Source organism: Telmatherina bonti (genome assembly GCF_933228915.1).
Source record: "Telmatherina bonti genome assembly, chromosome: 5".
Lineage (NCBI taxonomy): Eukaryota > Metazoa > Chordata > Actinopteri > Atheriniformes > Telmatherinidae > Telmatherina > Telmatherina bonti.
In genome coordinates, this window is record NC_136623.1 from 12,709,329 (window position 1) to 12,735,956 (window position 26,628).

Sequence of the window (26,628 nt, forward strand, 5' to 3'; positions counted from 1 at the left end):
AGTTAAAACAATTATTTTAAAGTGTAGCTATTTTTCATGCTCGATAGAAAAGAGAGATTATAGTATGATATTGTAAAGCAAGGATGGGAATTTTACACGTTACATCAAGCTTTCAGCATTCGTAAAGTTCTCGAGCGCCACTGTCTTTCAGTTTTTAGTTGTTTCCGACTCCAACACACCCAATCCAAAGAAAATGAATCCCTCCTACAGCTTGATGTCAAGTTCTGCAGAAGCCTGTTAATAACTTATTAAGTTGACACAGGTGTGTTGAAGCAGGAAACTAGCCCCGAGTACAGGAACTAGACACCCTCAGGCTCAAGTGAGCTGCCTTTGCTATTCTTTATTATTTCCAACACACATAAGAGTGTGTATATATTTGATTCAGTGTCCACACAAATCTGTGATATTCACAACATCACATGCGGGAGTGACATCACTGTAGTGGGAAGAACCTGATCCTTTACTGAGGACCTCTGTTCAAATAAACTACGCTCTCTTTCTTCTCCTCTGTCTATGGCACACAACGAACACACACACACACACACACACACACACACACACACACACACACACACACACACACACACACACACACAACAGCTAATTGGAATAATTCCTCTGAGAAACAAGCGGGGTAGGTGTGCAACAACGGGGGTCCAGATGCAGTTTTATGTTGGAAATGATCCATTTCCTATACCAGGAGAGAGTTTAGAGGTTAGAGCGTGTGTTGTATCTGTAGAGATGTACACTGTCATAAAATTTCCACTTAGACTTTGGTTCCAGTCTCACTGTAGTTTTCACTTCCATATGATGTATATTTGTTTTTTTACCTTTCACTGTATTTTTACCTTTTTAGTTTTATTTTTGAGCATTTCCACTAAAACGAGTGAATGATACAACATTTATGGATAGTTTTGCTGGCAATGCTGGATTTATCAGTCAAAATTAACAGCTTTAGCCGATGGACACCATGCTGTTCGTCCATCAGTCTGGTTCTGTTTGACCTCAAGAATTCATAGATTAGGAAAAATTCTGACGATGTTTGGACAAATTGAATTAAAAACACACACACACACGCAGGGTGGCACGTTTAACTCAGCCATTTAGAAATTTCAGTCTGAATCAGTAGTGGAAGCAAGTGGACTCTAAAGAGGAGGGTTAGAGTATTTTTAGCACATTTACTTGTCTTTGTGTAAGGTTCATAACCTCCCCGACAGTCTCAAAATGTGATTTATGAAGTATATACGTATGTTTTTGTTCCAAGTTGGCCTCATAAAATTACACACACACACTGACGATGATATACAGGCACCATGCAGGTAAGTCTCGATGTCGAGGGTGTAACCCGGTGATGACTTCTTGGGAATGTAGAGTTCGGGTGGAAAATGAGATTTACAATCACACACACACAAAGTGGTAACTAGCAAATCACGAAGCTAGATCTTCGATGAAAGGTTGCCACTGCAGTTTTCGTTAAACAAATGCCACTGACACATTTCTAATCTTCCTTCTCACTGTCCACCTCACCTCCCTCTGCTTCCTTGTCATCTCTGTTTAAATGTGATTTATTAGCATCTGTATACGTTTTTTGTTGTTTTTTTTACCCATCTTTTACCTCTTCCTCCTCTTTTTTTCTCCAACTATAACTCAAAGCAGAAGGTAGAAGTTATTTTGCATTAAAATCTACTGAAAACTGAAAGAAAGCCTAAATACAAACACAGCGGTAATAATGATGCATAAAGCTTTTCTGTAACAAAAATGTCTGTTATTCCATCATGTAATGGTTTGGTTAAATGGAGAGTGTTTACAGTGATGCATTTGCTGTTTATTCAGATTAATCTTCTAAATAAAACGTCCTTTCAGGCATTCAGTGGCTTCATTTATTTAATAATATTTTAAAATTAAACTTAAATTAGATTTGTTTGACTTACATAATTCATCAGTGTACATCACACTTTCCTCAATTATAATTAAATTTACTTAAAAAAAACTGGTTAGACCTCAAAATTGGTTAAATATTTATGTTTTGTATGTGGGTTGAATAAAAATCAGTAAATTGACAACCTTTATTTACAGACTCAAGGTCCAAGACAACAACATAAAACAAACAATAAAATCATACACAGAGCAGAGCAAAGCAAATGTAACAAGCAAATGTAACAACACCCTACAGGAGACAGCTATACCAGCGCCTCCACATCTGAGACTGGTAACGTGTAGCACTGAGTCTTACATTAGTTGGGCACATTATGATGGAGTTCCAACTGTCATTGACGTGACGAATAAATGTAGACATCAGATTCCATAAAACAGCCTGAAAAGTTTTAAGCCCCGCAGTCACAAACAACTGACTTGCGCTCTCCTATCTTGGTTTCTTCAATAAAAGTCTGAGACAGTTATTGTCATTCAATTTCAATTCGAAATTCAATTTAATAAAAAAATTTCAATTCAATTTGTGCATGCTTACTCTTTTGTAATTAGACCACAAATGTGGAGTGTATAAAGGTGTACAGTAAGCCTTGAACGGTGACTTTTTTACCTCATCTGTGCATGCACCAAACCTCCAGATGAGCATGTTAGCTTGTGCATACATCATGCGACACTGTCTATAGATGTCCGCATCATCGACAGATCCTCAGTAATAGATCACGTATGTACATTTTAGAAGAAAATGACCAAGTTGTGACAATATTTTCTTGGTTAAATGATCCATTTTTCTGGAATAATTTCTGCTGAGTTCACCTGATTAGCAGAACTTCTGCGAAGCACCATTTGCGATTTTTAGATGTAGCTGGGGGTCAGGCAGAGGGTGGTGTCACCCCCCAGCATACATACAGGACTCTACATTTTTGTACACAACCAGTGCATAAAAACAACCTCAGCAAAGATGAAAATTTAACAACTTATCCTTCATCTAATAAACTTACTGCACAATCGTATTGACAATAGATCGATTTAACCCTTATGACCCATTTTCTATTGTTAGCTGGGAATTTGTTGTGAAGTACTAAGTCAACCAGAACAACGGGTCTTTGAGAAATTAAGAGAGCAGGGTGTGAAGAAAGTGAACCGACTGCAGTCTTTCTTCTTTATTCCTCTCTCCATTTTTTTTGTATCATGCTCGTTCTGTTTTCTTCTATTTGTATTGGCTTTACTGCTTTACTTCTTTTCTCTCTGCTTCAGTTTATGTGTTCAAACCGAACTGAATTATTAATATAATCGCTTGTCTGGAATGAAAAGGTGCACAGTAGTTGCAGGTAATTATTACTATCTGTAATAACCTGGAACTTTCCAGAATTAAACTGTCCCTCCCACCCAACCCAGCTGTCAATTCTCATATTGTTTTTCTTTCTGCCTCGCATGCTGGTTTATTTCCACTGGTTTTTCTACTCGACTCAGGTTTTCTCCCTCTCCTGTCGTTAGCTCACCTCTTCTCCCCTGGTCACCTCGCTCCATCTCTTCTTAACAACTGTTTTCCTCCATCCCTCTTTCCCCCCACTTTGTTATTCTAGCTAAGTGTAGATTTCTGCCAAGCTCAGCACTGTTTAGACTCAGAACATAGTTGTCATTGGCCTTAAATAGCCTCCTCCCTTCTTTTTTTTATTTCCTTTCAAAAATTTCCCCCTATTTTTTTTTACCAAACTTCCCTTTTGGGTCTCCGGCAAGAATACCTCCATGCTCGGTCTTGATATTGAGTCTCCTGTAGTTTTCAAGAAATCTGCAGCGCTGACTCTGTTAACAAATGTCCGCCAAACTGCTGTGTAGAGACAGAACTTCAAAAGCTATGTGGCAACCTTAGTTTATTCACTGCGTACCAATCGTAGTCGTCGACCTCAAGTTAAAGGTTGCTTTTTCAGGGACAGATCATCATGGGGAGGGGAATAAATATTGTAGAATGAATTGATATGTAGATGTTATTGATTCATTTCTTTAGGAGTTCCCCGGATTCTTCAGGCCAAGTTCAGCCTTCCTCTGGCGTTGATGTGCGTACCTTCGTCTCCAGTCAAAACCACCAAGTTTAAGATCACTGTAGATACCAACCAGCCACCAGTAGACCTCAGCACCATTTTCCAAGGTAACGCACCATAATCGTGTCCAAATACAAGCACAGGTTTCCCCATAAAAGGTGGACTCTTCTGCAGAATTAAATACTTCCTAAAACAGAAGCAATGTTTGTCATTAGTTTTATTTGCAAAAATGAAAATCTCTTAAAAAAAACAGCAATATTTCTAAGAGTCAACACTTAAATTCCACTTAAAAGGAAAATATTCTCATCCGTTTACTGTGAATGACCAAATTAATACAATTAAAAACTCTAATTTAAATTAAGGGCATTTTTTGGGGTAAATATATATACACACACATATATATATACATATATATATATATATATATATATATATATATATATCCATGGTGGGTTTCAAATGCTGGGCAGAAGGTGTGTGATATTATTCATATATATATATATATATATATATATATATATATAATATGGAACCCACCCTGTGAGTATGCTATGAATGATGACTCTTTACAGGTGCAGCTGTCTGGGTTGAGCTCACAGTCTAATTATTTCATTAATATGAGCACACCTAAAACAAAAGGACAGTTTGAAAGTTATTTCATGCTCAATTTTGGGCTGTGTGTGCATGTAAAACTGGAAGTCCTGAGGGATTTTTGGATCATTTATAAGTTAAAGAAAAAATCTTTTACAATACATAATAAGAGAGAGGACACACTTAAAGATGCAGACATCGAAGTTTGGGCAAATACAAAGATAATAAATAATAATCACAATAACACATTTTATTTAAAGGCCCTTTCATGAAACCCAAGACTGATTTACAAACAGATAATAAAACAGATACAATCAGTATATACAAAAGAAATAGAACAAATCAAAACTGAGGACGGTGTAGAGTCTGAGTCTGGATGAGAAAGAAGAGAAGAGAATCAATATTGCGGATGTCAGGTGGTAAAAAGTTCCAGAGTTAGTGAGCAGGAATTTCACCATATGACACAAATCCTTCTCAAGCCTCAAGGAAAATCATTGCCAAAAAAAAAGTATGGATGAGGTTTGAAATGGCTCATATGAAACATGTGGACGAGTTTCACAGCGACTCTGTTTACTGATGAAGTGACAGAACATAGAAATGACAGCCAGTTCCATTCTTAAGCTAGACCAAAAAAGCCTCATCTCCTCATCTTTAGCCACATGCAGATCGTCTCACTGTACAGATGAATAACTTAAAACATGGAAATATTCTTTTCTGAGCAAGTAAATCCTGGATTTCAACCTGATCTGGGTGCATTTTATATCATGCAAAGAAATGAGAGCAGCTTCACCAAGAAACATCCATCTTTTGATGCTGCACATCAGTTGGCTTTTAATAATGAAATAATATCTTTAAATTAATGCCAAGAGTCTACCTTATGGACCCATGCTTATTACGTATCTAAAACTTCCATTCACATTGTTTACACTTTACAAAACTTTTAGACAAAGACGTTAAACCATTTGAGACAAAACATCAAACGATAAGAAAAAAAGTGAGTACAACACAAGTGAGAAAAAAAAATTATGCAGGCAATATGGTGCTTGTCTTTCAGTGGCTTATAATCAGTAACGTGGTAACTAAGCCAAGGCAAACGGCAAGAGTGTCAACTGAAATGCAGGGAAAGGAATTAGAGAGCTATGTAGCTGTAAGAATATGTATACATTTATGTGAATGATCAACTGTTGTGTTCTTGTGTGGTTGTGTGTTTATACAAATGTGTTTATGCCTGTTTATTTGTGATTCTGTGCTTTTTAGCTCTGGGAACCCTGTTTTCTGCCTCCCACTTATCTCACAATCGGCTGCAGTCAGCAGCTCCGGCGTCTAAACACACTCGGCGTTCATACAGATGATGTGTTTCTATGTAATGATGGATTTGTGTGAGCTTATGTTGTATGTCTCTGTAAAGTGTGGGACTGTATCTTGTTCAGCTTTGTTGGCGTCTTGCATCATGATAGTCTGCTCTATCTGTCTCATCATGGCGTTCTTTTTAATGTTTTGTTTTTGACTGACTCCCCCTCGCAGAGTTTTCAGCAAAATCAGAAGATAAGGATGGGAATAGCTTGGCTTTCCAGTTTCTCTCTGGAGCCAAAGTTACTGTGCTGGCCTCCAAGACCTCCCGTGAGTCTGCCAACAGATCCACTCAATACAGCGCTGATTCGCTTTAAATGCTGGATTAAACTTTGATGGCTTATATTTCTGTCATGCCTGCAGATACTTATGCATTTTAATGCCTCTTGATTTAATTTGATCTTTTAACAACGAAATTAAGACATGAAAATAGTTTTTATTTACACTCGCTAAGATGGAATGATGTTAGCGGGTGATAGTGGTTTGTTTCAGTTTTATTCAGGTTATTGTGGGTTTAACAGGGATGTTGTTTTTCCTTCCACCATGTTAGCATCCTCAGGCTCATGAAAACTGTGTGTTTTTATCAGAACGTTATCGTATCCAGAGTGACAGCTTTGAGGACATGTGGTTGGTGGTGAAGGAGCTGGTTCAGAGGTTTGATAAACATTTTGCCAAACTGGGAATCAAAGACTTCAAGAAAAGCTTCAGCGGTCCACTTCCACTGCAGGAGTACTTCCTGTCTGTAGACCATCACTTTCAGGTACAAATACTCCAAAACAATTATAGAATGAAATAGACTGATAGATTAATCATAGATTCTTTTGATTAATAGATAGATTAATAGTTACATTAATTTAGATAGATTAATAATAGATTCTTTTGTGCGTGGAATCTGAAACCATCTCAGGAAAAATAAACATTGTTAATTTTTGTGTGTGTGTTTTTAGCTGCGTGTCAGTGCTCAGCAATATCAGGATCTGCTGTCAGAGCGGGCGGTCCAGTTCAGAGCCATCCAGCGCCGTCTACTGACTCGATTCAAAGACAAAACTCCAGCGCCTCTGCAGAACCTGGACACACTGTTGGATGCCACCTACACCCAGGTTAGACACACTTAATTTTATTTAGGAACCTGGGTCTTTGAGTTATATGTTACACAATAAGAATTTGACAAGTAGAGAGTCATCCTTCAGCTAGATGACGTGTTTGAGCTTTAACACAGATGATCGTCCTTCAGGTGGATATTTTCCATCTGGACTGAAATCACCATAGAAACAGTCAACGGAAATTGAGAAATAAATTAGCTTCCCACTTGCTGTGGTGCAAATGTGACTTCCTCTTGATCTAAATTCTCTGCTGCTTTCACGTGCAAACAAACGAAAAGGCGCACAAACACATACCGATCATGCAACAGAGAGTTGTAGTGAGTGCTGATGCACAAATACCAGTAACAGGATGTATCTGTTTAAACTTGTGTGACTTTTTGTGTATGTGTCCAACTGGGTGTGAGCTCACAGCTAATCACCTGAACAGATGAAGTCTATAAATCACAGGAATGCAAACTTCCCACTTTAAATCCACTCTAACACATCATCACTGTAAGTGAGTGTGCATACATTGATATTTTAGAGGCCCAGTTTGAGTTTTACATCTTTAAAAAGAAGATATTTGTGCAATTAAAGGAAATCCTGGACAGTCTTCACTTTTTGACACCTTCATGATGACGTCTGAGGGGTTCATATTTTCTATTCTGTTCTATTCTACAGTCATTTAGCAGATGCTTTCATTCAAAGTGACTTACATACACACTCATATCCCAATAGGCACATTGGGGAGCAACTGGGGGTTTAGTGTTTTGCCCTAGGACACTTCGACACATAGTCAGGGAAGCCTGGAATTGATGTCCCAATTTTCCATTTGGAAGATGACTGCTCTTCCTGCTTCCATCTTCCTGCTGAGCTACAGCCGCCTTGATTAAAGAATCAAGGCAGAGGCCTCAGATACTGTACTCAAAAAGATAGAAAGGCCTCTGTGTAGTGTAGCCGAGGTCAGTGTAAAGCTGATTATAAATCAAAGCAGCCGTAAAGACTTTGTCTGTCCCTTTGTTTAACGTTGATGTATGAGAGGGCGGAACGGTTTCAGTGTCGGCGTATGTGTGCGTGTGAGTATGAGACAAAGTGATGGTTGCTTGCCCCTGCTGTTTACTCTTGAGGATAAATTGGCGGTCATCACTTCCACCGTCCATTAGCTTCTCGTTAACGTAGCGAAGCTGGTGACATCATGGCTTCATAAAGCTGTCTGTACGTCATGTTTAGCTGTGTGTGATCAGAGCAGCTCCAAATGTCCACGGCAGCGCTCTAATATCACATTCATTTAATGCAAATCAACTTTTGAGGTTCTGAGATTTTGTTGGATTTAAATGAGAAGGAATGAATGAGCTTGTTGAAGTTCTTAATGCTGTTTAAAGCCAAATAAACATCGTTCACCTTGGGCTGGCTCAGTTCTCGCCAGGATAAGCAATCAGGAGCCTGATCTAAACATGGGTGCCTTAAATGTTAATATACTCACTCCGTCTAATGTCTTCAGCCTAAACCATTTAATCATCAGCGCTTACTGTGATCATTCTTCATCAGTAGTGTTGTTGTAGGCATGTTGTACAGAGATTAAAAATGAACAGTCAGCTGGTTAAGTTCTGTGAACTAATTCAGGCTGTAATATGTATTGTAATCCTGTGGAATGATAGAATAGTTAAGTGACAGAAATTATACAGACTGATTCAGAAGTGCCATGTCTTGCTGCGCTGTAATATCAGATAGAAACAACCATCACTGTATATAAAAGAGAGGCATGACATCTGTGATGTCATTTCTTGCGTGTTGCTTTCACAAAGTGATTATTTCACTTTATACTGTCCAAAACATGCTGAATAATTCTGTGATCATAAAAAAAAAAAATACTTCATTAATCCCCAAAGGGAAATTCAATATTGTAGTAAATAATAATAAACTTGAGGAGGTCTTGTTCCGGAGGCTGATGGCTGATGGCAGGAATGATCTTCTGTATCTTTCAGTCTTACAGCGAACCTGAAGAAGCAGGGATCACCAAATTTAAATCTCCTTTTGTATGTTTTATTTTGTATGTTTCTCTGATGCAAAACAACCAATTCAAATTAAACGGCTCTCCAGCAGCTTGTTGTTAAGATCTGCTCACGTCTTAATTATCCTGCCGTCTCCACCCCAACCAGTCGAGGCAGATGACTACCCTCCCTGAGCCGGGTTCTGCCGGAGGTTTTCTTCCTGTTAAAGGTTTTTTCCTTCCCACTGTCGCCACATGCATGCTCGGGATGGGGGATTGGATCGAAGTCATGACTCGATGCAATTAGTTGGTTTCTATTATAGGATATGTATGAATTGGCTTGAAATGATGTGTATGTTGATTCGTGTATGTAAAGTGCCCTGTGACAACATTGTTGTGAAGTGGCACAATACAAACAAAGTTGAATTAAATTGAATCCATTCAATTAAGTCAGTGAATTGTAGTAGGGAAGGATCTTAAACCTGCAGGACACTGTCTGGAACTGGTGATCCCTACCTTAAAGTCTTGGGAAGTTTGTCTCAATGAAGTTCCCTTTTGCAATTTACTTTGCTATCTTATTTTTCTTCAGTTGAACAGTTTTTTTAGTTGTTAATATTGTTTTTCCAGAAAGGTTTAATCTTTTGTCACACATTTGACACATAATATGGAACAAAATCTGTCATCCCTTTCAAATGTGGTTTATTTGTCCTTTTATTGTAGCTCATATCACTTTAATGTATCGGTCTTGAGCTCATATCACTTTAATGTATCGGTCTTGAGCTCATATCACTTTAATGTATCGGTCTTGAGCTCATATCACTTTAATGTATCGGTCTTGAGCATTTTTAGTCTGATGTGTCTTTATTGTTTTTGCATACTTGATGCTCAATTCTTTTTTTTTTTTTTTTGCTGAGAACTGACATATTTCTTATATTTCTGTGGTATAATTTGAATGCTGTCGCCATCAAACTACAGTCCGGAAGTGACCTGAAGTGTGTTTGTGCAGGTAAAAATGGATGCTACACTAATAAAGCGTTTATTCATGTTTAAGGGGTGTGCTATTGTAGACAACAAAATTGTTGGTCCATCGTACCTGTCATGTGCTATTCTTCTGGCACAGAATTGTAACGTCTGCCTGAACTTTTGCATCTTAAAACTGTGCGTTTCTGACTTGTTTTGATGGCAGTGACATTTATCATGTAAACCACTGTAGTGTCCATTATGTTGCTTTCAGCAAGAAACCTATGAAGACATTATTTGAGGAAAAGAAAGAGGAAAGGATGGAGCGGCAGATGAGAAAAGAGTCTTTTAAAAGAAAGAGCTCAGACAAGAGACGGGATGCGGGAGGGATGCCAAATTAGCCGTCGTTAAGGGACACCTCAGTGAGGCAATCTGCCAGTGTTCAGTTATTCAGCGATATTGATGTAGATGTCCGATAAAAAGACTCTTTAGGCTTTTTAGATCCTAGATCTGGTTTAAGATCATGTATCAGAGTTGCCTATGTTGGATTAAAAAACAAAACAAAAAAAAAACATGTTTTCGGCATTAAGTCATGAAATATCAAGCGTTGGTCTTATAAAGGCAAAAAAGTTGCATATATCAATGTTAGTGTCCCACTGTTGTAACATGACTTTATATAAAAGTTAACTAGAAGGCAGTTTATAGATCACTTTAAAACTCTGTGTAACCTTATAACTCGTTCTTCTGACTTCCAATCACTGACTTGTATCATCTGTCAAAATGCCATTGTGTCGTGCCATTCTCGCTGTTTGTAGCTGTGAAATTGTGACTCTGCCTCCTCAGGCTAATGCTTTCTGCTGTCACTCCTGTCCATCACCCTTTCGTTCTCCCAGTCTTTTCTCTCCATTTTCTTCTCTTCCCGCCATCCAGCGGCTCGTATGCGGGAAGTTTCTGACACACTATACAGTCTGTAATGTATACACACCCGCCATAATGGAGGCTATCGATGGCTGGTCGGAAGAGTGATGAATGCGTCAAATTAATAATTCATCTCAGTATTGAGATTCGTGCTTCTGAGGCCAATGCCAGCTCAGCAGTTTGGCTACTAGGACAGATTTTGTGAGGATGCATCACATTCTGATTTATACATATTCTTTGAAGGAGGTATATAGTATCATATATTGTATCAATTTGGTTATTTACTTTTAAGTTTTTGCTAATCTCAGCTGAAAGCTTAGAAGTTAATTTATCACTTTATTATTACTGTTTTTATTTTTATTTTTATTAGAGCCTGTTCTGTTGAGGTTGTTTTAAAGGATGACTATAAAAACAGACCATTTTACAACACTTACAACTCAAAGTTCACCTATCGTATTCCAATTTCATCACTTGCATGTTGCTCTGACACACTAAGTTGCATTGATGTGAAAAGGTGGGACAATGATCCTTCATTTTCACCACTGGACTGTGCATTTGAATCAAAGAGTTCCTCATTAAAGTTCCCCACCAGGTAAAACCTTGTTTGATTGTTTAGAAAGTAAAAAAAAAAATGGAAGTTTACTTCATGAATCTCTGGCTCCATGCCTGCAATCACACTGTCGTTAGAATGGCAAAGGAATGTGTGGCCAATCAGGAATGTTGGTGAACCAGGCACCTCTTTCATTTCAGCTCGGAGGAATGTCTGCTGGGTAAATTTTCTGCATCAATCTTGGGTGATAGGGGGGAGGGATTTCCCCCTCGTTAGCGGTGTGTGTGTGTGTGTGTGTGTGTGTGTGTGTGTGTGTGTGTGTGTGTGTGTGTGTGTGTGTGTGTGTCTCTCCACAAGCAGTGGCTGGCCATCGCCGACGAGCCGTCGGAGATAAGAGGAATGAGATCCCTCAGAGAATACTGTGGTCGGCTGTACATTTATGCAGCGGAGGATAATATTTCCATTGTTCATGCAGCCTTTATAAACCTATATTTTATTCATGAATTCCTGAGAGCGAGCGAGCCATGTCTGACTTTTCTATGTGTACGTTTAAGTGCAAGAAACTTTTTCATCTGCCGACTACAGTGGCTGGATTCCAAAATACACCCAATGCTTCAACCAGACACTTATGATTGATGAGTTTTAGAGTGAAGTGAGACCTGTGAATGATGGTTTGTTTCGTGTCAGTGTCGCTGGTAGAGAAGACAAACCCGCTATGGAGAAAATTCACCAGCTTGTATGGTGGCTGCAGGCAATTTCTAGCTCCATTTGAAGTATTTCTGCCTTCTGTCTTGGTCTGAGGTATGTTTCATCTCCACCTCTTTACCCTGTCACCGCTTAAAAAGCCATCAGTCGTCACAGCCCCTGTATTTTACACTCTCCCCCCTCTAACTGGTGTTTGATTAATCTCTGGCTGGCAGAGGTTAGCCTAGCATTACGGCTTCTCATTCTAACTAACTTGCAAATCTCTCAAATTTGAGAAGAAAAAAAAACCCCAACCCTGTCACTCAAAGACATAAAAACTAAAAGCCTCGAACAAGTTTTTGGGAAAAGCAGGAAGAAAAGGCCTATCGGAGCTGAAAAGAATTAGGTTGACTTTTCAGTTTCCATAAATATTTTCCTCAGTGCCGCTTCTACTGGAGGCAAAATGCTGTTAGTATTAGCATTAGTGTAGGGCTAGCAAGTGCTGCTGTCTATAAGATGATAGTGGAGGGGGGGCTCAAAAGCCAAGCCAGGCCAAACCAAGCTGAGTCTCCTTGTAATTATGAGTTCAAACGCGGGAAAAGGGCGGCTCGCTGACTGACAGAGTGACTGACAGGCTGTCCAGGGGCCTCAATGGGCCTCTAATGGAGGCTTCGGCTAGACAGCAGCTTGATTTATCTGGCCCCAAATGGAGCTCTAAACATGGCTAAAACACAGATCCTACTGTGGAGAGCAAGACCACCACCATTAACGGCTCGGCCTTTCACATCCCCTGTCTTATGTGTGTATCAAAGAATGAAAAGGGAAGTGTACATTTGAAGTAAATATATATATATGTGCCTGTATTTATTCTTAATCGTGCTATTATTTAATATAATATTATTTCAAATAATAATGTTTATGTAATGTCTTTTATTGGGCGATATCCTCATGATTTTCAGCTTGTAGATATAATTACCAAACTGGAAAGGTACTACATTATCTAAAATAATACATTAAAAAGCACCCTAAAATACACCTAACAAATCATCAAGCAGTAATGGTTGGAATGCGTGCTGCCCCATCAAAGTTGCAGAGTCAGAAGAATGCCAACTTTGAGACTGTATGTGGTCAGAGAGCCACACACTGACACACAGAAGTACAGACCACCATAAGTACAACAAGACCCTGGCTCAATCCAGGTAGACTAAATATAATTTGGATGCAACCCAGCTCTGGTCTCAGGTGGGTTCTCAGATACCATAGGAACCAACAGAACCTATAAAGATTTATGGTCATTGCACTGCAGATGTATATCAAATGTCAACACTTTTTGAGCAAGAAATACAGAAAGCTTTAACGTGTTGAATGCTTGGTCAGATGCTCTGCCATGTTTACTTATTTGTGAATCAGAAATAATTTTTACCAGATTTGAGAGTTTATACTTTCAGAGCAGATTAATGTGAAGCTGGTTTGTGTTAGAAGATAACCAAATATGTACTAATGAGATGTGAAACGTGAGTTGTCAGCCTACAGTAAGCTGTTCAGTGGCTCTCGTGGCAACATGGAAGGGAGTTCAGAGTTGTTTGTTGCTTGTACATACCTGGAAATCTTTGTGTTTGTATCCATGTTTACTGAACTCTTGTGTGTGCTCTTGTCTCGGTGGACTGTTGGTCTGTTAACACATTAACAAGTGTGTGTTCAGGAAAAGAGGGAGAGTGTGCGTGTGTGTGTGTGTGTGTTGTGTGAATGGCAGCCCCTCAGGTGCCTTGTGTGTTTGATATTCAGATTAAAGGACAGATCGGAGCTGAGAAGCTTCCTCTTTCTCTGTCTCCCCCTCTGAATAAATTTCTCACTTCCCTCAGGAGATATTTTACTCCAAGAACAAAAACATTTACAGCCATGCTTTATCTCCGCTCTCACCTTCACACGCATGGAGACCCTTCTGGTGGCTGAATGGAGCACAGAGGGTTGTCGGTGGTCTGGTTTGTTTTCCTTCCTATGTTTATGTAACTGTCTGTCTTATCAATGAATGGCTGTCTTTCATTCAGCTGACTGACACTCAGTGTTCTGTGTACGAGGCTATGTGTGAGTGTTGTCTGAGATTTTTTGTCTGTTTTATCTTTGGAGGAAAATGAACTTTACCCCACTGTCACATATCTGCAGGTATTTATCTAAAGAAAGGAAGCCATGCAAATGAGAAAGGAAATGTTTTTTTTCTTCCTCACAATCATTTAAATTCACAATGTAACACTTCTGAAATGTACGATTGTTTTACTTTGGTGAAATCCTCTTTTAGCATGGTTTCATATTAACTGTGACTCAAACATGTAGTGGATTATCTGTGTGCTGTTCCCATCTGCTCTGATGAACTTGGCCCTGGCCTGCATCTTCAGTTTTTAGTGTAATTCACTCTGTGCTGTCATCAGCAGCACTCCGAGCCAAATTAAGCAGCTGTTTTCAGGACAAACACTAAAACCCCATTGTTCCTAAACTGTTCGTAAGCAGTTGGCAGGCGCAAATACTGTTGAACATTGAGCATGCAGGTGCTGAAGAGTTAGACAACTCTATCAGGAGAGGGTGGAAAATAACACACTGATATGAGAATTACTATAGACATGAACAGAATTCATGGCTATATTATTGTGAAAGGTTCAGATTTTTTGTCTGCTGTGTCTCTATGTGATGATTCGATGTGTCAGCTATGTACAGTAAGATTATGTGTGTAAATTTTGATAGTTTTTGTTTTTACTCATATTCTTGTATCAAATGTACCACTGGAATAACTGGAAAGTGTGCTTACTGGTCCGTATCGGAAATTTTCTTTTAATGTTTGTCTGCTTTCATGCTTTGATTAGTCACGGCCAAACAAATGAAATGGTTTTGCCAGATTTCTTGAATGACTTGGGATTTAAACTGGTCTTCCATTTAATTCCTAGTGGCATTAGATCATTGTAAAGTATGTTCAAAGTTAAAACCTTACAGATTTGACTCCATACAGCTTTCTACAGCAACAGGATCTGATGAATGTTTTTGGTGAAACTATGCTTCCCAGTAAAAACCAGATCTGCAGTCCTCTGACCAGCAGATGGGTTCGAGCCAAGTCTGGCTCTAATTTCTTTTAATTCCCTGAGGCTTGATCAGGTCCAGTTTCATTTTATTTATCTCCCCTAGATTTTAATCGGGTTTGTGCTCATTAAATACTGCGGTGGTCGCAGATGGGATAACTCGCAATCCATACTGGTTCCATCAGGGTCGAGCCACACTTTTTGGGCCCAACATATGTGGTATAAGTCATGTTACAAACCATGGAGGGATGAGGGGAGAAGCAAGGATGAAGCATCTGCACTGCTCTTTATCAGACAGGCATAGATGACCTGCCAGAGGATTTCCTCATAGATGTGGTGGAGCTGGAGGAGACTTTATTATTAACATATGGATGTGGTCAGGAGTGGGAGGGGTAGGAGACTGTCAAGGAGGGGATCAGAAGGGGAAATACACAGAAAGGTGGAAGAGATGGAGAGATGAAAAGGCAAAGACTGGAGAGACACTAAAATACAAAGAATCATATGTATATTTTGTGAATATACTGAATGTAAAGATGTGGAAAAGCAGAGAGAGGAGGAGGTGGATCGCAGGAGTTCAAAGGACTGTGGAAGTGAGAGGCTGAAATACAGAAAGATAAAAGCTGTGTTTACACATGTACTGCTCCACAAATCTTCTGGAGGGTTTGCATGTGAGAAAACAAATGACCTAAATGCTTTCTCCCTCCTTCATGCAGAGCTTTACCATCCAGCAAGCTGCGCCCACGCAGACATGCCCATCCAAACCATTTCCAGCCTGCGAGCATATACACGGATCACAATTACTGCTTTATAAGTTTTGTGTTACAAATGTTACTTTTCACTTGTTTGCAACTAGTGTGGAGTCTGTGGACACCTGCAAACATGATGTCAACCCTATACCATTTTCTTGTGTGCTTTAATCAGACTGCACTCCGGTATTTTCAGAAATACACCTTTCAAGTAGATTTTGTCCTGCTGTAGAGCGCAAGATGCTCCAGAAATTTTTTTATTTCTGAAAATCAAAGGAATGGACCCGAATAACAGCAAAAACACAAGTTTGAGTGGAATAAAGAGTTAATAAGTTGCCAAGATTGAGAGAAAATCCAATGTGTGCTTTCGTAACAATGGCATAATAATAAGAATACAATATTTGATTAAATTATTCAATGTACAATTAAATACATTAAATAATTCAAAGACTAAATGTTGTTAGGGAGAATGAGAGCCGAACAGACATACATGATCTGGATACAACCAAATATGTAGTTGTACAGGAAACTAAGCAAATGTCAGAAAAGTCAGATGAAATTAGGTAGAAGGAAGAAGAGTCATGAGCTCTTTCCTTCTTCCCTGTCCTCAGATGCCTCAGCTGAAAGATTCAAAGAACAAATTAGAGTTTTGTCTGTGTCACTCAATATCATTTCATCTGTCTCCTGTCTGTCCTGAGAAATAAATAGTTTGATTTCTTCATCATATCACAAAGGCACAAGCTAAGGAAAAGGAAAAGAAACAAAAAAGAGGTAATCTAATTAGATGACAAAGAAAAAAGCATATAAAACTGATCCAGGTCATTTTTTAGAGGACAAAGAAAGGCAAAAACAAAAAAAAAAATCATCATCAAAACATATCAGCCTAAAAGAAACTAATAGGAATATTTCAATAGTGATCACAGTTAAAAAAGTACAGAGAAGAAATGAAAAATTAATTAAATTTTCTTTGAAAAACTGATAAACTTTTTATATATGTATTTATTTATTAAACTATATTAAGCAAAGTTTCCCACCATGCTTATCACCTAATTTCTCATTGTGTGCTGTTGCTGAGCACCAAGCAGAGATTTAATAAGTCTTCTATGCTGGAAAGCTGTCATGCTGGGAAGAGATTAGAGCAGCACAGATTACAGACGGGAGCCTTTTTTCTTCAGCTTTAATTAAACAGTCTGACGAGTCAGAGCCAACAGCCCAGATCTGATTTTACACTCTGTTCGTTAGTGGACACCAACCTAAGAAATCTGTCTCATTGCTAACCATCCCAGACAAGGCTGCGGGTGCAACCTGAATCCCAGTCCGCTGTGCCTCGAGTCAGAGGTCAGTTTTGACTCTGTCTTGTGGTGTTAACCCCCACCTCCCCCTGTTTTTTTTTTTCTGGCATAAAAGTTTTGATTGTAACATACAAAACCGCAGCAGGGTGCTGTTTACATTTTGCTGTGGCCGTGGGAAGCTTTTGTTTGGCCATAGTGTAAATGAAATCAACTTTGCAGCTCACAAGATGATATGTGTTGTTTCATGTTGGGGACCACAAACTCTAACATGTATGCTTTCAATGACTCTATGACTCAAGACCACAGGGAAGTGGTGATTGAAAGGGTCCATTTGTGTTTTGTGTGCTACACCAGGGGAGGTACTACGTTAAAATATGCTGTTCAGATTTAAAACCAAAGATACTGTAGTCACTTATATAAATTAGATGTTCCACTATGGTAAGAGTTCCAAATATGGACTAAAAGGATGCCTTTGTTGCATCTTGCTTTCCCCTTCTTAGATTGGCTTGATTCCATGAGTCCTCAATTGTTTTAAAAATAAAAATCTGTAACAAAAAGTGTGTATTCAGAATAATGTGGGACAGACAAAAATATGACTAACAGCAGCCCTAAGGCTAGTAGAGTCATACACATGTGTTTATCCTTACCTATTATTTTCCAATCAAGACTTGCATCAAATGGCAAACGTACTCAACTTTAACACGACATACACAAACAGCTGCAATAAGCACATCCGTGATATAAGATAAAAGCTAAAAAGCTAAAAAGCATTTCCATCTAAGATGAAATTATAATTGTTGCATGACTGAGGAGGGATAGAAGAACTGATTAAACCAGTAGTAAATAAAAATGTTCCATTATCTGCTTTAGTAATGTACAATGTGATGAAGATGACTGGTCCATGGTTTTAGAGGTGGCTTAATGCCATGGCTATCCTTTTGGGTGCTTAGCTGTGCAACTCGGAGGACAAAGATGAAATCTAACACAGGTTCACCAACTTTATGCATGTCAACTCTACAACATGGTGTACAACATTGAGGACATCTGCATACAGTGTTGACATGTGAGCATGTTTTGTGTTATTGTCATCACAAAACATGACGAATATTTTGTACTTTCCGATGTAGAGGAAGACATTGTGACATTAAGGCACAATGTGTGACCCCCCCCCCCCAAACAAAGCTAACAAAACTATTACCAAAAAATGTACATGTTCTCCTGAGGGGCCTTTGTCCGTTTCAGATAAAGATCTAATACGCAGCTTGGGGACTGGAAACAACTGCCAGTTGTGTTTGACCTGGCAAACATCAAAATGACGTGACTTCCCAGCTGTTTTTGGTCTGAGTTGGCAAATAATTAAATCACGTGGTGGACTTTGTTTTCTGGTGTCATCTTGATGCTCTTTTAGAGATATTGCTGGATAAAAAATAATAATAGTAATAATTATTTCTGAGGAAAATATAACTGCTCCAACTCCTCCCCCATCCCACCTTTTTTTTTTTTTTTTTGTTTTGTTTTTTTGTTTATTTTCTTCCTGATCTAATACCTCTGGTTTCCACTTTGGACAAAAGCATGGTGATAACGCCCAATGATAATTATATAATATATACTGTCACCCTCATGTGACACCAAGCAGCTTTGTTTCATCGTTTCAAACCAGCCAGTGAAATCAAGTCTGATTCACATTTGGTTTTTGTGACATTTTCTGGCATTTAATGTTTCAGATGGTTGTTTTCAAACACTTGGAAAACATTTTTAAACCCAATGTCTTAATGGATTTAAATAGATCAGAATAAAAGGGATCATTCAGACAAATTCTAACCCCCAAAGCAAAATAAATCGTGTTACTCTTGACAGATGGTGATGTGATTCATGTTGGAATTAGCTCAGCAACTCTTTGTTTGCAGGTTTATAGGGGCAACTAACTGCTTAAATAAAAACCTTACACAATACAGTGCACACTCATGCCCTCATGACAGAAATTTTTGCCACATGCATCTGATTTCTGATGAAATGAATTTCCGTTCGTTAAGGAAATGCCAGTGCAACAATGATCCCTGTGTGTGCAGCTCATTCCATTATTTAATTAGCTGTAAACATAGCTGTGTGGAGTGCATGTCAGATGGGCTGAATGTATGGAAATCATACACACAGTGGAGCGAGTTGGCAGCCTGCTGAACCATGATACAGTAGAATAATATACAGATCTGCATTCAGAGCTGGAGCTAATGGATCCTGAGCTGTTTCTGGAAAACATTTGTGTTCACATCTAAGTTTAAAGGGGCAAAGAGAGCGACATGTATGGCATGAATTACAAATTTCCAAGTTGCATGTTATGTCTCAGTTATTTAAGAGGGAGCGATGTGACATAAAGCAGCTTTTTAAATGTAGGTGTTGTTAGTTTCTATGACTTTTTTCATTGTTTTATATATATATATATAATATAAATGGTCAGTTGTGGGACTTTAACGTGGTAATTACAATTATTTAATTACAGAAACCTTAACGTGTTAAAAATTTAACACATTTTAATCGTAGAAACTTTGTCAGAGCACAATTACCTGATACTCCGATTACACTGAAGCACATGGTACCTCTGCTACTAATTTAGCCACATCGGTGCTATATTTAGAGATGTTTAAGACCCTTCGGTGAGTCTATTTAAAGACAAAGCAAGAATCAACAGGTCTAGCATATTTTTCTCATGCTATGGAAGACTTTTCGTCAGTAACAGTAAAAGTACATGTAGTTTTCTATTCTTCGTTAGCAACACCTCCACCCCCTCCGTCCTAAAGAACACATACATAGCTCAGTCCTCATGCAGCTCCACACTGCTGTGAGACAGGAGGCGATCACAACTGTTGCAAGATCCGACTGAAGTTGCCACTGAGCGATCCCGTCCTGGTTTCATGTCAGATAATAATGTCTATTATTGAAGTGTGGACGAAATATTTAAAATGTTAAAACTACTGTAACATAATGTAAACTCTTAATTAGAAAAGAACTGAGGCTGTTAAAGTATTAACAACAACACTTTAACTTTGGGTCTGTTCAGTTTTTGGCAACGGATGTTTTCTATTTCTTTTTTTAATGTTTTAAAAGTTAAATTCATTTTTCCAGACTTTAATAGAGTTTGAGTTTACGATATTAATTTCTTTTTTCTATAATTTGATTTAATCACCTCTTAAATCTATTTAAATTGCTTAAGTTGCTTTTTGAGGCATATATATATGTACATATATATGTATACACACATATTAAATATTTTTTTTTGCTGGTTTGCATGTCAGCACTCACCTTCTGTTCTCTGTTATCTGCTATCAAGCTGTTGTCCAGTGCATGTATATTACATTTGAATAAGGCTGTTCATCATTTTTACTCATGCAATGTGTTAAATGCTCTTTTAAGTGGATTATTATTTAAAATGAATGCTGCTCATATTAACAGATACTGTCATATAAGCAACCTCTTAAGTTTGTAGTTAAGTGGTGCAATGCTGCATTTTGTCTTATTTAAATGGTGTTTCAAATGAATATGCAAGTTGCAACTAAGTGATTATATTTGTAATGTTTCTAAGGGCTATTAACTTTGAACAACAAATTTTAAAACGTTTTATGTTTTGCCAGACACTTGAGTTTAATTAAATTCAGGAGCTCCTCTGCTATGCTTCATTGAGATTAAAGTGGCAGACCTGTCGTAGTAAGTAGAAGAAACATATGTATATCAAATTCTTTTTGACATTGAAATACATGTGTATGACCCTCCATGACTGATCACCTCCACCAGTTCACTTTCTCCAAAGTCAACATGTCTGTCTCTGCATGTTGTGTATGTGCGTTTGTTTCCTCCGCCACACAAACAATGGCTGATTTATAAGATTACACATATTTACTCTGTAATCAGTGTGTGTAAGCGAGAGTGTGGCAGTCAAGCGACGCCAAGCCGAGGATATTTATCTTGTTGCTGTGAATTCCCAGAGTTCTCCTCATTTTTTCCTTCTCTCTCTTTCTCCTCACTCACATCTCCCTCTTTTTCCTCTCCTACCTCCTTCAAAGGGGACCATTGAGAGAAATGCAAACACACACGGTGGGGGTGCACACACACACACATATCCTGCCAAGGGTATGTTTGTGGGTAAGACTTATTTAGTGTGGTTTTTGGAGTTTGACCAGTTTGTGTACATGTGAGTGTGTTAGTGTGTATTTATGATTATGCAAGGAAGTTGTGTGTGCATGTATCTGTATGTTGAAGTAAGTGTGTACTGAGGTCGTATTACAAAGCTACCGGTGTGTTTGATCGGATTAGCCGTCTAAACGAAAGCAGGTGATGTTATCAGGGCCATCGTCGCGCTAGCTTTAGCAGCAGCCTCTTCGACTTCATGTTAGCACCGTTAGTCTTCTCTGAGCTTTCAGCCTTTACAATTGTTACTGTGTGGAATTTTGATTGAGCTTGCCAAAGCTCCTTAGCTCTAAATTAGTGTCGTTTTCACTGGGACCACAACCAAAACCATCACCTCAGACCTGGCTCTGTGTGTGTGTATGTGTGTTTGTTGGTTTCTCAGGTCTCCCAGGTCTGGACTGCATCAAGTGTGTGGTTCAGCGTTTGGAGCTGAGAACACTGTCTATGGACAGATTGTGTTTCCATGTATGTGCTTGTAAAAAAGAACGTCTATGTGATTACGTGTGTCAGTAAGTGCATACGACTTTCTTCTGTTTTTGGTTATCTGTACATCCAGCAGCTTTTTATGATCAGAATAAACAACCATGAAGGAGTTCAGGCGGGAGTAGTCCCTTTACAGGACTTGACTAACATCATCATTTTTTACTGTTCTGTTATTTTTCTTGAAGAATGGTCATCATGGCTGTTCTGTCTTTAGTCAAAATTAAAGATTATTGTCATTTTACAGTTTTTAAATCATTTTGTAGCATAAAAAGTTCACACAGACACTGAAAGGATTCACTCTTAACACTATCATAGATAACATATCAGGGATTAAAGATGAAGCAAGTTTAAATAGCTTTTATTCCAATTGCATGAATAAATACACTGTTAGATTGCCTTGTTTATCCTTAAGTAGGCTCAGATAGTCTAAGCACTCTGTAGTTAGTATGCTTTGTAAGTGCGTTAAGGTGCAAATGTTTTCAGCACAGCTGATTTTATTTACATATCCTTGTTTAATATTTTTTTAGGAATGTAAATATATAACAAAAATTGGGACTGAAACTTGTGGTGACATACAGTAAGGCCTTTTGAGACAGTTGTTCTGAAAGAAAAGACGAAAGTAAAATGGAAAAGACACGTAATTAACTTGGCTATAGTTACATATACAATTACCCATTAAAATATAGCAGCAGCAGAATGTTTTGAATGTTTTTTTATTGCCCAAAGTGTTGCAGAGTTTATTTGTATTAATAACTCAATCACCCTCCCTTGTATGTATATTAGAAGAAGGGTGGTTGTCAAACTAAATGGATAAGTTGGGCTTTGACTATAGCACAACTTAAGTGCAGTTGAGCTGTAAATATGAAACTAGAATATGTTATTTAATGTGTTTACTGGGAAGGCTTTGCATCCTCCATCTTTTTGTGTTAAATATGTTGTCCAAACTTTGTTCAAGGATTTTCATGTAACAAAACATGACAAGTTGAGATTTAGTGTTGTACATTCATCCATTGCACAAAATAACTTTTAGCTATACCTGCCAAGATTAGAGTGCATTGCTCTGCTGTTATACATACAGTTGTGTTTGAGTTGCTTCACTTTGCATGATCTTGTATTCTTTTCGTTATGACATACCTTAACCTTATACTAACCTTAACAACTCAGCAAGTTAGCAGATTACATTATGTGTATTAAGTTTAGTTAAGTTAACTTAAGAACTTATTAACTATGAGCTTCTCACTGTGCTATGTAGTCATATTTTTCTTGTTAAGCAAAGAGCTTAATGGAAATTAATTTGAGTAAATGTTTAATCAGATGTTCCACTTCCTTCGTATCTTCATCAGGTATGTTAACTAACTTGCAAGCACGCTCCAGAAATAGCAGCGCTTTCCATCTCCATTTCCTCAAAAACAATCTTGCATATTGGATTTATGGCTATTTCTTCTCCCTCAGTGCTGTTTGTTATGTAAAAACTATGTTTATGCTATAGTTATGAATGGGGCCAGTGTTCTGCAGCTTTATTTGATATGAAACAAATCACTTTGCTCATATCATCTGACACTGATATGCTGCACTTAATTGATCCTTGGTCTTGCAGAATCTTACAATTTCCTTTCTTTATTCATATTTTAAAAAGTAGTCAGAATAAATTAAATATCACAAAGGGGAGATAAGAAGGATTCTATCTCCCTTCTAACACCTTGACGAAACCTTGCATTCAGCAAATGTCATGAAAAGCTTTGGTCTAATGGCTCTTGGGCTTAATAACCAATTGATATTAAGCAAGTAAGGCCTGCATGGCAGGAAAGTGGTGTTAACTCCAGGAGAAGCTAAATTCTCTTACACATGACTCAGAGGTTGAGGATAATTCTTCTGTAGCTTTAAATACTGATCAGGAAATTATCTCTCGGATCCTCTTCTGTAGTTTGAATAAAATGTAAACAATTTGAGAGACAAATTAGACAGGATAAACCCTGCACAACACCTGTTGGACACAATTTGGCACACATGTGTTTTTTCCTGAACATGTGAGTGTGCATGAATGTGTGCACATGTGCATTTTTTTCATCTTTACTCATGTGATTGTGCATCAACATTCATTCATAATCATGTATTTATTCATTCAAACAACCTGCCATGCGTCTTTTTGCGCCTTGTGAGCATGCAGATGTGCTGCCTGGGAGGTTAGTGTGAACTGTTAATGACAGACCATGGTGTGTGTGTGTGTGTGTGTGTGTGTGTGTGTGTGTATGTATGTGCATGTATATGTGTGTGTAATAAGTAGAGAGAGAGATTCTCTGTGATTATAGGCCTCCTCATAGAACCAGAAAAGCTAAAAATGGCTTCAGACTAAACACTGCCCCCACACATGCACATGCTCACACACAAACGCTTACACATCACGCCACAGACCGCATACACATTGGCAACATACAGCACATAAGAGGAGAAAAGTCTGAAAATAACTTGAGGATATTTTTGTGATCAGACTGGACAGGAGTTATCTTTGCTGTGTGTGTTTTTGTGCTGTTTGTGTGTGTGTGTGTGTGTGTGTGTGTTTTTGTGCTGTTTGTGTGTGTGTGTGTGTGTGTGTGTGTGTTTGTGTGTGTGTGTGTGTGTGTGTGTTTGTGTGTGTGTGTAAATAAATCATACTCACAAATCATCTCATTCACTTTTGAGTTGTGTCATCTGGGTTCCTTATGCCTGTTTTGTTGTAGCAACATTTTCTCTCAACCATCCAGCTAAGACAGTTGCAGTTGCCTTAGCTGGAATTTAATCAGTCATGGTCTGCTTTTAAGGTAGACATTTGTTGCTTATAACTTATTGAATTTATTTGCATGTAGTTGCAATCCTTCAATTAGTTGTGTACTTATTAAAAAAAGTTATTCTTGCTAGAGGAAATAAAAAAATCTGCACAATGGTTTGCTTATTGTCACTGAATTTGGAAGTGTGCACACATGCACTGCACATGTATGAATGTGTGTGAAGTTATTCAGCATCAGTTAAGTAAATTTCACAAGTAACTGAAGTGCCTATATTTGCACAAAGTCAAACAGGACAATTAAAAGAAAGTAATAAATATCCTTCAAAGGTAAAGTAAGAGACAGATAACAAAATGGGCACATTGATATGAAATTATTGCAAGTTAACTCAGGATATTATGCAATTAACTGTGATTGACTGACAGCACGAATATATAAACGATATAAATATAAAAATATAAAATGTACTGTTTGGAGAGTACGAGTGCTTTATCCATGTAAAACTAATACTTAGTCTTAGACTAATGATTTGTCCTTGAAATTGCTAAGTTGAACTTGAAATATTCAAAAAATGTTTTAATTACTTTATTGGCACAAAAAATAGAAATAATCCATGTCTAATTATGTATCTCAAAATGTACTGGGATAACTGTTTAAGATACCAAGAGGAAAAGCATTTACAAAGATTGGAAATGGAGATGTTAAACTATCATCTCATTAGATATATAGTTAGCTTATAGTGACTGAAGGGCTGATCGATGGTATCCCAAAGCTGCTCTGCTCCCTGTTTTTCCAAACTGCAGCTTCGGAGGGAGAAACATGAAGCAAACAGTGAATTTCCAAGATTTGCAATAGCCTGAATAACTGTTAATGGTTATCCTTCAAAAGCAAGCCAGTCCCCACAGACCTCCATTTAAAATGTCCAACTTTCTTTGCAAAACTGATGTGGGGAAAAAATGTCTTTGTAGCTGTCAGGGACCAAACAGTAAAGCCATGAGGACACAGATGTAATTAAAAAAAACCAAAAAAAAACCTGGGCTTCAATTGTTACAAAATAAATGCAAAAGTCCAAAGAAATCAGTAAACTAAACAACTTTTAAAAGAGGTCAGCTAAACACTAACACAGATCAACTCAACCAAAGAAAACTGACCCCCCACCAAGACACAAAAGGGTAACTTATATAGCACTTCAGCCAAACCAAATTACACAGAGAGGAGAAAACAACATGACTAATAATAACCAAACAAAGCTCAAAGACGTAACTAAGACCTAACTAAGGGACCCAGCAGCACATGGTAGAGCCTTATGAGCTGGCGTTCAGATTTAAGACTCCTCAGCCTTTTGCCATTTCATTTATTACAACTGCAGGAAATATATTTATATAACTTAAGGATACATATTAATTAGTGCAGCCGCACATTTTGTCAGGTGAGATACCCATTGAATGTGTCTAAAGTTTCCGTTTCTCACCCAGATTGATTCTACACACGTCTCATCTGACTAAACTTGAGACTAAAGTTGAGCAATCTGCAAGCCAAAGAGAGATATATGTCTTTCATATACAATCTGCGCTGTTATCTCTGTCTCCATTTGGTTCCAAAGTTAGGCATTGTGACATGATGCAACAATACGGTTGAAATTATGTAGTGATATTCCAAATTCAGACCTTTTGAGTTTGATTCACTTAAAATATTCATATTTTTTCTTACTCTCTGTCTGGATGTGAGAAAAATATCTGTCAGGGTGTTTTCTTACACCGCTGAACTTTTCAACAGGCTAGTAGAATTCATATATATTTTGGCTTTTGAGAAAGGTTTTAAAGCAAGCACACATACACACACACACACCGCACATGCAGCTGTTCTTGGGAAATAGGCCCTTGGGTTAAGTCACATCACATGCTATTAATACTCGCTTGCTAACTTAGTGCATTGTATGTGTTCATTCAGAGTCTCTTTGGGAGGTTGTTTGAGTGTGTTTGTGTCAGGATTGCATGCGTGTGTTTTG

General features: G+C 38.1%; 1 protein-coding gene across 1 annotated transcript in view; it reads left to right on the plus strand.

The window, feature by feature from the left end:
- Window positions 1–26,628, plus strand: part of bbs9 (Bardet-Biedl syndrome 9) — a gene marked incomplete at both ends in the record, with an annotated part of 164,947 nt that overhangs the window by 47,563 nt on the left and 90,756 nt on the right. The window contains 4 exons of the mRNA XM_079240990.1: window positions 3,935–4,075; window positions 6,084–6,179; window positions 6,497–6,669; window positions 6,857–7,009. Coding sequence (XP_079097116.1) covers window positions 3,935–4,075; window positions 6,084–6,179; window positions 6,497–6,669; window positions 6,857–7,009 — 563 coding nt within the window. The remainder of the gene's footprint in view (window positions 1–3,934; window positions 4,076–6,083; window positions 6,180–6,496; window positions 6,670–6,856; window positions 7,010–26,628) is intronic.